The sequence below is a fragment of the Hyperolius riggenbachi genome, chromosome 12 (genome assembly GCF_040937935.1).
Source record: "Hyperolius riggenbachi isolate aHypRig1 chromosome 12, aHypRig1.pri, whole genome shotgun sequence".
Classification (NCBI taxonomy): Eukaryota; Metazoa; Chordata; class Amphibia; order Anura; family Hyperoliidae; genus Hyperolius; species Hyperolius riggenbachi.
Genome location: NC_090657.1, coordinates 97835414 through 97849758, shown reverse-complemented (window position 1 = coordinate 97849758; position 14345 = coordinate 97835414). Strand labels below are relative to the sequence as shown.

Here is a 14345-nt window from a genome sequence, read left to right as displayed (position 1 = left end):
AACATTGCTAAGGCAGGGAGCACACTATTCTTTCAGTCTTCTGCACGCGTTTTTCTGCATACTTTTTCTGCACACATACTGTGTTTCTATGAAGGAAAACGTGCACGTTTTTTCACAGCAGTTGATGTAATTGATAGAGAAGACTGACCAAATGTGCAGTCTCATCATGCAGAATGTCAGTTTTTTTTCAAGTGTGTTCCCTGCCTTAAAGAGACTCTGTAACAAAAATGTCATCCTTTTTTCTACTATCCTACAAGTTTCTAAACCTATTCTAATGTGCTCTGGCTTACTGCAGCACTTTCTACTATCACCATCTCTGTAATAAATCAACTTATCTTTCTCCTGTCGGATCTGTCGCCCTGTGTCTGGAAGGCTGCCAACTCTTCAGTGTTGTTGATCTGTTATGCACGCCCCCTCCAGGCCCCCTCTATGCACACTCCCGTGTGTGTGTTATTTACATTAGGCTGCCTCTCTGCTCTCTTATCAGTGAAAGAAGAGGCCTGCTTTTACAAGCTGGATAAATCCTCCTCTGTTAGGCTGTGAGAGAAGCTGGCTGGGCTGTCACATACATTACTGAGGAATTACAGACACCGGGCAGAGCTGTCTGCAGGAAGAAACGATCAGCCTGTCACTAGTATTCAATGGATGAGAGCTGCAGGGGGAAGAAGGTAAACACACAAATGATCTCTTGAGATTCAAAAGGAAGGCTATATACAGCCTGCTTGTGTATGGATGTATTTTCTATGTGTGGACATACTGTAGTGTACGTCAACCTACTTCTGGTTTTGGTGGCCATTTTTTTTCTTTATAAACAAACTTATTAAAACTTTTTTTTGACTACTTTTAATGCGGCGGGGAGCTGTGAAATTGTGACAGAGGGGAATAGGAGATGTCCCCTAACGCACTGGTATGTTTACTTTTGTGCGATTTTAACAATACAGATTCTCTTTAATGTAATGATGCCTTCTTCATTTGACTTTAGCTTGGCTTTAAGTACGGTACCTTACAGACGTGGGATTCTTATCTGCAAGTGATAGGCCATGAATCACCCATGGCACACAAACTGCATCCAAAATTTCAGTGATATAACAGAGAATGGAAAGTACATTGATAGCTGCTTCATGCCTCAAGTTTTTCCGCAGCATTTGGGCTGCAATTTCTGCTTGCCAGTGATCAGTAAATCGTTAATGCATTGGCTTCCTCTCTCCATTCACACTGCAGTTTTTATGATTGCAAAAGCATTGCATGCAGCACTTTGTACGCGATCATGAAAAAAATCACAGGAATTGCAAGTTTTTAGCAATTTTCGGTGTAAAACAGCCCTGACTTCTGGGACACAATCTTATAGGTACGTTACTCTTCAATAGATATAGCTAAACATTATTATTCATCCAGCACAGTGGTAATCATTTGTTCTGGAAACAGTGAGCCAATATAGGCTGATTAAACAATCTTATGCAAATCAGTTTGTATAATTCGTAAGGCGCGTACAGACACCATACTGTAGCAACCGACGGGTCCGTCAGACCCTCCCGCTGGGCAGACTTTCTGACGACAGTAGCACGTATGTACACGCTGTCGGCAGACTGATAAGACTGTTTCTGAAAGATCCACTCAGCGGATTTGTCAGAAGCAGTGTTATCAGTCTGCCGACAGACTGTACACGCGCTCTACTGTAGGCAGAACGCCCGCCCAGTGGGAGGGTTTGACGGACCCGTCGTTTGCTACAGTATGGCGTGTGTACACGCCTTAACCCAAAAGTACAGTACTTTCTCTTTTAAGTTATCTTCAAATCATTAATTGTTGTAACTGTCTGTATTTCCATCATGGCTAGAAAACAGTCAATCTGTCTATAGTGCACTTATGCGACCATCACACCACTGCAGATGGTAAAGTTAGTTTCCCTTAAATAATGGCTTCAGGAAAAACCATAATGCCACAGTGCTGCTCCAATAAACATGCATATTTGTAAGCTTTTAGTTGGTATACTTATGTGCACATCTAGCAACAGAATTGTTTGCTAATACCCCAATACTATTATAGTTATTATTGCACAGACCTTATTGTTTAATTCTTCTGAGTATTAGAGGAGATGAGGACCTACACTAATGGTACTAATGACCTTTATTTTGCTGGTAGACTGGAGAAGAACTAAAGCAATTATATTCAACACTTCCTTCATTCCCAGTACCAGGTAAACAGAGCTTTGTAGCTGTGATTTTGATTGGCAATTAAAACGCTTTTAATACATTAAGGAAGTGACATTACTTCAAGTTTTCAAAAGGTCATGATTATTATTCTCTGTGTCTATAACATCAGGTTCCCTGCCTCCTGGTCTAAGGTCGAAGGAAGCCCTGCTCTATTGTTTGACTGGCACAGCTGAGTGGGGAACAATAGGCTTCTGCACCAAGAACTACTGACTGATGACCTCCCAGGTAGGGAACAAAATTGACTGTTTTTCAGAACCCTAGAGGAAAGGAGGGAGTGCAAGAAGTTATATATATATCCTAAATTGTATTAAAAAAAATTTATTTTTATCTTCTAAAATACCACTTAGCTGGCACATGCTTTTAGCTACCAAAATAAACTTTTACTGTTGGCACTAGTCATAGCTAATATACCTTTTGCTTAGAAATGTTGTAGCATGTTTATCAGGTTATCGCATAGAATCTTTGATTCTATCAGAGCCCATATTATTACTTTGTTTACAAAATTGATTTTAGACTGAATATAAACAATTTTTTTTTTTAAAGTACAACATTTCCTAGTTTACTGTCAGCACAGGGAACGTCTCACCGCGGCTTGCCTGTGTGTATTGGAGAGGGTGCTATGTACTTTGGACTTTTTGCTCTTGTCTTGTAACAGATCCTCCCACAGGCCTTTTCCGCTCAACTCTGAAGGCCCAAAAACCTTTGAGGCATAATACTTGTGGCTGTCCTCCTAGAAGGCAAATAAAAAAAAGTTAAACCATAAATTGATAAAAGCAAAGAAAATCTCAATTGGCATACAGATAGTAATAAAAACCTCAGACTCTGACCCTTCCCCCCACACTGTTATAATTTTTGTCCACTGGAGGAATTTGATCACACTTCCTACTTTTTATGGGCAGGAAATCAAGAGTAATTTTACATACATAATCCACACAGCATTAAAATTTTACAGATAATCTTTCTATTCCACTTATTCTTAAAGTAAAACATTCTTTGTGTCCAGTTCAAGTTGTAGTGAGCTACATAGATGTGGGTGGGGTCAGGGAGAGTTAGATAGGCCTGGTGAACCTAGATCAACAAGCAAAACTTTCTCACCTACCTGCCCCACTGCTTGGCAGGTTCAAAGGGAAAACTGATGATGTGGCAGCTTAGAGCAGGGAGGCTGAAAAGGAGACTTATGATGGCAAGACTGGTAAAAGACTCCCAAAGGGAGACCTGAAAACCCCTATGTATATGCTTGATGACTGATCACTGCAGTGTGCAGTATTACACCTGAAGGTAGGGTTACTTAATTTAATCCCTCCGTATACAAGTTAGTGGTTATTGGAAAATTGTTGTATTGAGAACATTAGTTTGGCTACATAGCAGAGAACTAAGCTGGGGGTCCATGTGGAAAATTAGATTTTTCAAACCAGGCTGGATCTCCTCCCTTTGGCCAGCCCTAATAAGAGGTGATCATATCCACATACTTTTATCTTTTTTTTATCCCTCTTACCAAATCAACACCAACACCATGGGTAAACTTACTTAAAGAGGAACTCCAGTGAACATAATGTAATAAAAAAGTGCTTCATTTTTACAATAATTATGTATAACTGATTTAGTCAGTGTTTGCCCATTGTAAAATATTTTAAATCCCTGATTTACATTCTGACATTTATTACATGGTGACATTTTTACTGTTGGCAAGTGATGTAGCTGCTGCATGCTTTTTGGCAGTTGGAAACAGCTATTTCCACAATGCAACAAGGTTCACAGACAGGAAACTGCCAGGACTACCACGGTCCTCAGAGTTTCTTGTGGGAGGGGTTTCACCACAATATCAGTCATACAGCGCAGCCTGATGGTCTGTTTGTGAAAAGGAACAGATTTCTCATGTAAAAGGGGGTATCAGCTACTGATTGGGATGAAGTTCAATTCTTGGTCGGAGTTTCTCTTTAAGGGACTTAAAACCTCCTCCTACTGGGGCCCTCTAACACCCCTAGACACATCACTCAACTCACTAAAACATTCTTTCTAGCCCTTTTTGGCTTATACTATGTTCTGTTACATTGCCTCGGCACACTTAGGTCTTCATTATATCAGGAAGTTGCAGATAATTGGTCTGTATATATATTATCCAACTGGCTCAGTATCAACATGTCCTCATACGGCTTTACGACTAATTTTGTTGAAAGATTAAAAATTCTGTCTATTAGGCATCAATTCCTCCTATTGTATTATTGCTGGCTATAACATGTTGTTGCATGGAATCTTTTATCAAACTTTTATGAATAAACATATACAGTAGCAAGAAAAAGTATGTGAACCCTTTGAAATTATATGGATTTCTGCACAAATTGGTCATAAAATGTGATCTGATCTTCATCTAAGTCACAACAATAGACAATCACAGTGTGCTTAACCTTTTCGGGACCGGCCGCCTACCCCCCCCCTTAAGGACCAGGCATTTTGCGCGGGAGGGGGGTGCGCACGTTTGGGGGGGGGGGGGTCAGGTGGCCGGATCCCGTCTGTGGCTGGCTGTATTTGTGTCCCCCCATGGTGGCCTGTGCCCCCCCTTCTGCCAGCAGCCTTCACTCACCTTCCAGGCTCCAGCGATGAGCCGCACGGGACCCTCTTCTCCGGCCGGCATCTCCGTTCTGTCTGACGATCAGTTCCGGGTCGCGGCTTGATGACGTCATCAAGCCGGGACCCGGCGCTGACGTCAGACGGAGCGGAGATGCCGGCCGGAGGGGGGGTGCCGATCGTCGCGGGAACGGCAGGGAGGTGAGTGGATCCTCTTCTTTTCCCCCCTGCCGCCGCAGCTGTCAAACTGATCACTGCGATCCGACGGCGATCGTAGTGATCACGTGATCAGCAGCCATACGTGATGGCTGCTGATCACTCGGGGGAGATGTCGGCTGTCATATGACAGCTTAATCTCCCCCTCCGGGTGCGCACGATCGCGTCGGGAGCGGAAATTGCGGGCCAGCGTAGATCCTACGCCGCATCAGGCTAGAACAGCCACAAGTGCGGCGTAGAATCTAATGCACGTGGTCCCGAAAAGGTTAAACTAATACCACACAAATAATTACGGTATATTTCCATGTTTTTATTGAACACACCATGTAAACATTCTCAGTGCAGGTGGAAAAAGTATGTTAACCCTTGTATTTAATAACTGGTTGAACCTCCTTTGGCAGCAATAACTTCAACCAAACATTTCCTTTAGTTGCAGATAAGATATGCACAACGGTCAGGAGTAAATCTTGACCATTCCTCTTTGCAGAACTTTTTCAGTTCAGCAATATTCTTGGGATGTCTGGTATAAATTCCTTTCTTGTGGTCATGCCACAGCATCTCAATCGGGTTGAGATCAGCACTCACACTGGGCCACTCCAAAAGGCGTATTTTGTTCTGTTTAAGCCATTTCGTTGTTGATTTACTTCTATGCTTTGGGTCGTTGTCCTGTTGCAACACCCATGTGCTGCTGAGCTTTCACTGGTGGACAGATGGCCTTAAGTTTTCCTGCAAAATCTCTTGATAAACTTTGGAATTCATTTTTCCTTCGATAATAGCAATCCGCCAAAGCCCTGACGCAGCAAAGCAGCCCCAAACCATGATGCCACCACCATACTTGAAAGTTGGGATGAGATTTTGATGTTTGTGTGCTGTGCCTCTTTTTCTCCACACACAGTGTTGTGTATTTCTTCCAAACAACTCATCTTTGGTTTCATCTGTCCACAGAATATTTTTCCAGTACTGCTGTGGAACATCCAGGTGCTCTTTTGAAAACTTTAAACGTGCAGCAATGTTTTTTTTGGACAGCAGTGGCTTCTTCTGGTATCCTCCCATGAACTTCATTCTTGTTTAATGTTTTACGTATCATAGATTCGCTAGCGTGGTTAGCATATGCCAGAGACTTTTGTAAGCCTTTAGCTGACACTTTAGGATTCTTCTTCACATCATTGAGCATTTTGTGCTGTGCTCTTGCAGTCATCTTTACAGGACGGCCACTCCTAGGGAGAGTAGCAGCAGTGCTGAACTTTCTCCATGTATAGACAGTTTTTCTTACCGTGGACTGATGAACTGCAAGGCTTTTGGAGATACTTTTATAACCCTTTCCAGCTTAATGCAAGTCAACAATTCTTAATCGTAGGTCTTCTGAGAGCTCTTTTGTGTAAGGCATCATTCACATCAGGCAATACTACTTGGGAAACGTAAACCCAAAACTGGAGTGTGTTTTTTTTTATAGGGCAGGGCAGCTGTAACCAACATCTCAAATCTCATCTCATTGATTTTGCTCCAACTGGCTGACATCTTACTCCAATTAGCTCTTGGAGATGTCATTAGTTTAGGGATTCACATACTTTTTCCACCTGCATTGTGAATGTTTACTTGGTGTGTTTAATAAAAACATGGAAACATTTAATTATTTGTGTGCTATTAGTTTAAGCAGACTGTAACTGTCTATTGTTGTGACTAAGATGAATATATTAGTATTTTGTTAAAGTGGACCCAAATTAAAAATACAAGATTTCAGAAATAAAATCTATTTTCTAAATTCTAATAATAAATAGCAGCCTTTTTTCAGCTGCATGATGACAAATATAAAATGTTTTACATTTATTGGAGGAACCCCTCCCTTCCTTTCAAATTGCCGGAATCTTTCCGGCAAACTGGTGGAGTAGATGGTGTCTGGCAATGGAGGAATTGTTAATGGCTGCCCCCAGTATAATCCTAGCTATGAAAAGAGAAGGGTGAAAAGCATGCACTGAAATGCTCATAGGTTTGAAGGAGTGTTAATTATCTTTGTTTGTGTCAGAGTAGTGCAACTAAATATTCTTAATTAAAAAAATGTTTGGTTTAGGTCCGCTTTAAGCAAAATGAAATTTACCATTATATCCTAGGCACTTTCCTTTTTCCTTTTGTTTTTATACCATTGCCCTGACTTTTTACATATCACTTTGAATTTATAATTTTCCATACGCTTCAGGATTCTATAATTACTTGGAAATGCACTCTAAAATCATTTCAAGATAGCAGCAAAGTGCAGGGCATTGTAGAAATTAATTGGCCCAATCAATGTCATAAAGTGAGGCATATTCAGGATATATCAGGAACCTAGGGACAATCACAGGTTTGTAATTTCCTTCTTACTTGGGAATGTTGCTAGCAGTTCTGCAAGGGTTTTTTCCCATCAGGATAATGGGTTTGGGAGGTGGGCCAGTTTAAAAACACAAGACATTTTATCAAATTTGTCCAGTCTGGACTTAAAGTGAACCAGAGATGCAACCTCATGTATTTTACCATATATCTGTGGGGACATTAGAGAAAACACTTACCCTGCTCTCTGTTTCATTTTTAACTGTTCAGCTTGCTTCTTATCAGGCATGATAAAATCCCCGACTGAGCATTCAATCTGGCTTTGCTCAGGAATTATTATAGCTGAGTCATTATAGCAAAGCCAGACTGAATGCTCAGTCGGGGATTTTATCAGGGCTGTTTAGAAGCAAGCTGAATAGTTAAAAATGAAACAGACAGCAGGGTAGGTGTTTTCTCTAATGTTCCCACTGATATATATGGTGAAATACATTAGGGTGCTTCGTCTCTGGTTCACTTTAAGTAAACAGCAAATGCAAAGACACTGAAAATACAGGTAGTCCCCAACTTACAAAGTCCAACTTATGGACAGCCCGCCAATACAAAAGTAAATAGGAACAAGTAAAAAAAAAAGAACTGTAATGGATAGCGGAGATACTGCCGCAACAGCAAGCGGCATGACGGCTATCTCCGCGTCGCAGCCGGCGGTCTCCACCGCGCAGTTACATGCTGGTGCTTTGCCTGATCCTTCTATTGCTCATAGACTAAGGGCTACGCGCGCGCCAGGCGACAGGACCTTTATGCAACTAGAAGGGGAGTCAGCTGATCAGTCGGTCAGCTGACTCCAGCTATGCTCCGGATTGGCTGAGTGACTGGGGCGGCGCTGTGGAGCGCTTGCAGTATATATAGGACAGGTCGTTCAGTTGCTCCGCGTCTGCTGTTGCAAATTCTACGTGTTAGCACTCAGACCTAGTCAGATCCCAAAGTGTGCTAGAACCAGCAGGAGCTGGGGATCCACACTTAGCCAGATTCTGTTGATAGCTTAAAGTACTAATTGAATTGTATTTGTTATGACCTTCTGCTAGCTTGACTACTCTTCTGTTTACTGATCCTGTACCTTTACCTATCTGATATAGTTGCCGACTCTGCCTGAAACACTACTCTGATCTAGCTTTCTGTCTCTGTACCGTATCTTTCCGCTCGTTGCCAAATCTGCTTGTCTGACTCTTCTGTCCTCACCAGTGAGCCTAGTCACTGGTGAGGGATCCTCTGCTAATATCACCTTCTTCACAGGTGAACTCTAGCTGCAGTGCTATCTGAATCACCTGCCCCTCAGGTGGTCAGTGGCTGCAGTACAGTCTGAATCACCTGCTCCTCAGGAGATTACTAGCTGCAGTACTATCTGAATCACCTGCTCCTCAGGTGGTCAGTAGCTGCAGTACAGTCTGAATCACCTGCTCCTTAGGTGGTCAGTAGCTGCAGTACAGTCTGAATCACCTGCTCCTCAGGTGAATAGTCACTACAGTACTATCCACTCTACCTGCTCCTCAGGTGATAGTGACTACATTATAGTCTGAATCACCCGCCCCACGGGTGATCAGTACGCTTGTTTAAACTCACTTCTACCCGCTCCTCGGGTAATCTATCTCACTATTGTCTGTATCTCCACCTTGCTGGAGATTGTATTCCTGTATTATATAGAGATATTCCTCTCTCCCAGCACCTCTGGGAAAGCAAGTATCTCCATCATTACTGTTGCACCAAACACCTACTCTTACATTGGTTGCCCTGTTTCCAACTATACCAGTATTATTGGTGATTCTGCAGATCACACATAATCAGGTATGGCATCTGTATTATTGGTGATACTGCAGATCACCAATAATCAGAGCAATCTGTTCTCGCTGACACCAATCATTACAAGAACCTTGTAGCTTTTTAGTTTTTGAGAAAATTGATTTTAAAAATTCAAAGAAAAAAAAATGTTTTTTAAACTCAGTAAAATTGCGTTTGGCTGCGGTACACTATACCATTTAGTGAGTTCCGTGTTAAGCATACATGTGTTACACATTTTAAGGCAAACATGTGATCCAGCACTGGGACATTCTGGAAGTTTGTGTGGATTACATGAAATCTAATCAATTTCAAAAGCATAATTACGTATAATTGTAAATGCCAAATGTTATGTGAAATTTTGCGTAAGCAAAATTAGAACATGATCATCACCAAGACACGAGGCACAAAGATGATATGGGTCAGAGGTGGTACTGAGGGACACAGTAGAGCAAAGGTGGCATAGAGAGGCAAGCTGAGGGAACAGTGAAACAGAGGGGACACAGTTGGGGGGCAGAGGTGGCACAGGGGGACACTGAAGACACAGAGGGGGACACTGGAAGCACGAGAGGGGTGGCATAGAAGAGGTACAGGAGGCAGAGATAGCACAGTGTTCTGACTTTAAGGAAACGTGAGACGAAAAAATATAAAGGTTTTATACATACTTCCTCCGTCTCCTCGTTCTCCCGGTAGAGGCCCCAGTAGCTTGGCACACTGCGCACACCTGGCCGCTCAGGTGCAGAATGCTTCCAGCTACCGAGCGAGTTGGCGGTGCGTGCACGGCGAACTGCGCCGACTGGCACTGACTGGCCAAGCTAACGGGTCTTCTACTCGGAGAACGAGGAGGCGGAAGAAGACAGATGGGAGAAATCAATGCAGAAGGGGCTGGAGGAAGCCCCAGGTATATATAAAATATATATCTTTTCGTCTCAGGTACACTTTGAGAATGGATTCAGGTGATTCAGGTTAAGAACAAACCTACAGTCCTTATCTTGTTTGTTAATCGAGGACTACCTGTACACACAAGAAACTCTGTAGGACTGCAGCACCCCTGCTGATTGTGAAACACTTCTTTCTAACATTTGCATATGTTAATACATTTGTGTCACAATACTAAAGTCTGAGAATTGTGCAAATCGTCACTGAGTACAGAGCTGCTACAGAAATGAACATGTTGGGCTCTATTCACAAAACTTCTCATAAATTACTTATGTATCGCCTAATTAATAAAAATAACCTTTCAGCACATTTACAAGCAAAATAAACACTCAAAGTAATTTGTTCTTGATTAACTTCATTTCAGTATTACGTTTCTTATCTTAATTTTATTATATTTTTGCTCTTTGGGAACTTAAAAAAGTAACATAAATAAGGTGAAAACAGAGGAAAACAGGTGAAAAAGCGTTGTGAATCATGCCTATTGTGGGGCTGTTCTGTCCTTACATAACCTAAATATGAACTCCAGTAAACCTCAGTTTTCCCTGCACATCTTTTCAGCTGTAGAAATTCAGGACAATTCAGAGAAATTTGAGACTGTACACAGATGTGTAGTCATTTGTTTATATTGGATGTACAGTATCCATGTATTCACAGGTCCAGCTTTGTTGAAAGGGATGGTATAATAAAATAAAGAGCACTGTCCAGGCTATGCCCACAGACATGATTTTATGCAAGCTATCCTAATATAGTTTCACTTTGTTCAGTAAATGTTTTAGGTCATTGCCAGTAACATGGAAGAAAGACAGTGTTTGTGTAGTTGAAAGATTTTAGTCCATAGCTGGTGTTCTTTGGTCTGAGCATGTGTTTCAGGGTGGGGTGAGGGAATCCAGCTGTTTTTACTTTATTATGTAGGACATGTGAAGATTTTGGAGGTCTGGTCAAATTTAATTTCTTTTTAAAGCTTGCAAGATTACAAGTGCGTAAGACGTTTCACCTATTGTTTCTGTAATTGTTGGATTACTGTCAAATTTGTGTTAACTTCCATAATCTACTCCTGCAGTCACTCAGGCTTGGCCAGGGCTGGGCCCAATGAGAAGCCTTACCTTCTACAACAAATTACTGTGACACCCAAATAGTTTAACCACTTTACCCCCGTGCGTACGGATTTCTCCGCCCCTTTTTCCATCCTTTCACCCCCAGGGACGGAGAAATCCGTACTTTGCGCACTCCCGCGCTCCCGCTCGTAAACACGCCGCCCGCCGCTAGTAAACACGCCGCCGCCTGCTCGCCCAGAGATCAACGAACGGGAAAATCCATTCCCGTTCGTTGATCTAAGCCCCGCAATGATCTGCTGCCGCTCGGCTGAGTAGCGCGATCATTGTGAAAAAATAACAAAGTCCCAGCCTCTTTCTACTTCCTGCAAGCGTCCGGAAGGACGCTTGCAGGTCGCATGAAACAAATTGGTAATGTTGCCATCTTGTGGCCAAATAGTAAAACTACACCCTAACCATTTTTTACACACAAATAAACTTGTTTTACACAAAAAATTAACTCCTTACCTCCCACACTCCCCAATTTTTTTTTTTTTGTAATTAAAAAAAAAATAGAAAATTTACAATTTAAAAAAATACATAAATAGTTACCTTAGGGACTGAACTTTTTAAATATTTATGTCAAGAGGGTATAACACTTTTACTTTATAAACTATGGGCTTGTAATTAGGGATGGACGCAAAACTGAAAAAAATGCACCTTTATTTCCAACTAAAATATTGGCGGCAAACATTGTGATAGGGACATAATTTAAACGGTTTTATAACCGGGATAAATAGGCATATACATTTAATGGGTTTTAATTACAGTAGCATGCATTATTTAAAAACTATGAAGGCCGAAAACTGAAAAATAATAAAAAAATGTTCCCACATTTTTTCCTATTTTCCCATTAAAACACATTTAGAATAAAATAATTCTTGGCATAATGTCCCACCTAAAGAAAGCCTAATTGGTGGCGAAAAAAACAAGATATAGTTCATTTCATTGCGATAAGTAATGATAAAATTATAGACGAATGAATGGAAGGAGCGCTGAAAGGTGAAAATTGCTCTGGTGGTCAGGGGGTAAAACCCCTCAGTTGGGAAGTGGTTAAAGGCCACAGTTTTAATGTTGTATTAAACATTTGTTATACAGTTGTTATACATTTAAAAACAGTAAATAACATGCCATATTTTCATAACCGTGATATCGGAGCACACCATCTATTGCTCCTTTGACAATGCCTCCACTTTTTCTCATAACAACCGCTGTACCAGCCACTAGCCTTCCAGTTTTACACCAGCTCAGTGAGTACATATTTAACTACGTCGGGACGAGAGCAATTTTCACATATCGGCGCTGCTCCCATTCATTTTCCAATAACTTTATTACTACTTATCACTATCGATCTATATGTTTTTTTCAGGGCAAATTAGGCTTTTAGTGTGTGAACATTTTATTTAGTAATTCCCTTATTTGCTATGCATTTTAAAGGGAAAATAAAGGAAAAAAATAGAAAAAACACTTTCTCCAATTACATCGATTATAGCTTTACAATAAACAGTGATAACTATAAGTTAAACCTACATATTTTATTTGCTTATCCATTCTGGTTATTACAACATTTAGATCATGTACCTAGTACAATGTATGGTGACAATGTTGTATTTGGAAATAAAGGTGTCTCTTTTTGATTTTTGTTTTCTCATTGTATCCTATCTTTGATTACAAGACCTTATTTGCAAAAATAATAGTAATATACCCTCATAGTATACACATTTAAAAAAACAACTTCCTAAGAAACAATATTTGTTTTTCTTTTATATTCTATCACTTTATTTTCATTTTACAAGTCTTTTATTTTGGTACAGAAAGAGTGAAAATGTAATTGCTTTTGATTCAGTTTGTGACTAAAAAGAATACACAACATGGGCCTCAACCCTAAAAATCTCTAAACTCTATTCTGCTACTTTTAACAGTTTAAATCTTACCACATATCGCTCTTGTAGTTTTGCTAATGCTTCATACACACTTGAGATAAAAGTCTTTGGAAAATGCAAGATCACAGACCAATTTTACCCCCTTCCATGTAGTATGAGAGCCATACTCTACACAGTCTATTCTATGGAGCTGAACTCCCCATCAGATAAAATCTTTGCAAGATGCTGCACACAAAGATGCCCGTACACATTCAAAAGATCATTATCTGCAAAAGATCTCTTCCTGTAAAAGATCCATTCCTGCAAAATGCATTCATAGTCTATGAGATCTGCAGATCCTCATACACAACTTGTTTAACAGACTTCATCTGCATATCTGGCAATCATCTGCAGATCTGAAAATCCATCCTGGTGGATCTGATCTGCAGATGATTGCCTGTTAAACAAGGTGCGTATGATGATCTGCAGATCTCATAGACTATGAATGCATTTTGCAGGAATGGATCTTTTGCAGGAACAGATCTTTTGCAGATAATGATCTTTTGAATGTGTACAGCATCTTTGTGTGCAGCACCTTGCAAAGATTTTATCTGATGGGGAGTGCAGCTCCATAGACTAGACTGTGTAGGTATGGCTCTCATACTACATGGTATGGAGTAAAATTGGTCTGTGATTTTGCTTTTTCCAAAGACTTTTATCTCAAGTGTGTATGCAGCATTAGTCCCAGTCGCAATGATGGGTGGCTTCTATGAGAAGCCGTGCATCATTCTGAAAAAAAAAGTTTCCCATCCACAGTACACTTCCTGTAAGTGCACATAGTATGTTTTACAAAATTACTGAGGACATCTTGTGGCCAAATAGTAAAATTACCGGTACATCAACAAACTTTTTTTTTTTTTCATTAAAAGCCTATTTTTACATTTAAAGTTAACCCCTTATCTCCCACACTCTCCCCAAGGTACCCAAAAATGTTTTGTATAATAAAAAAAAATTGACAATAAAAATATACATAAATAGTTACCTTAGGGACTGAACTTTTTTAATATGTATGTCAAGAGGGTATATTACAGTTGTCTTTTAAATTATGGGCTTGTAAATAGTGATGGACGAAAAACTGAAAAAAATGCACCTTTATTTCCAAATAAAATATTTGCGCCAGACATTGAGTTAGGGGCATAATTTAAAAGGTGTAATAACCAGTACAAATGGGCAAATAAATTATGTGGATTTTAATTACTGTAGCATGCATTATTTAAAAACTATAATGGCTGAAAACTGAAAAATAATAATTTTTTTCTTATGTTGCC

General features: G+C 40.4%; 2 protein-coding genes across 15 annotated transcripts in view; one reads left to right on the top strand and one right to left on the bottom strand.

The window, feature by feature from the left end:
* Window positions 1–14345, top strand: part of LOC137541444 (dickkopf-related protein 3-like) — a 219941-nt gene that overhangs the window by 126614 nt on the left and 78982 nt on the right. For 6 of the 10 annotated variants that reach the window (XM_068262748.1, XM_068262745.1, XM_068262743.1 and 3 more), the window contains one exon: window positions 2320–2435. In XM_068262748.1, the coding sequence (XP_068118849.1) occupies window positions 2424–2435 (12 nt within the window). In that variant the 5' untranslated portion in view covers window positions 2320–2423. Of the gene's footprint in view, window positions 1–487; window positions 669–2139; window positions 2195–2319; window positions 2436–14345 lie in introns of all 10 variants that reach the window. The other 4 variants (XM_068262744.1, XM_068262741.1, XM_068262746.1 and 1 more) reach the window with 3 other exon arrangements.
* The window catches only part of PLXDC1 (plexin domain containing 1), a 101823-nt gene that overhangs the window by 38392 nt on the left and 49086 nt on the right, over window positions 1–14345 (bottom strand). For all 5 annotated transcript variants that reach the window (XM_068262732.1, XM_068262733.1, XM_068262734.1 and 2 more), the window contains one exon: window positions 2797–2940. In XM_068262732.1, coding sequence (XP_068118833.1) covers window positions 2797–2940 — 144 coding nt within the window. The remainder of the gene's footprint in view (window positions 1–2796; window positions 2941–14345) is intronic.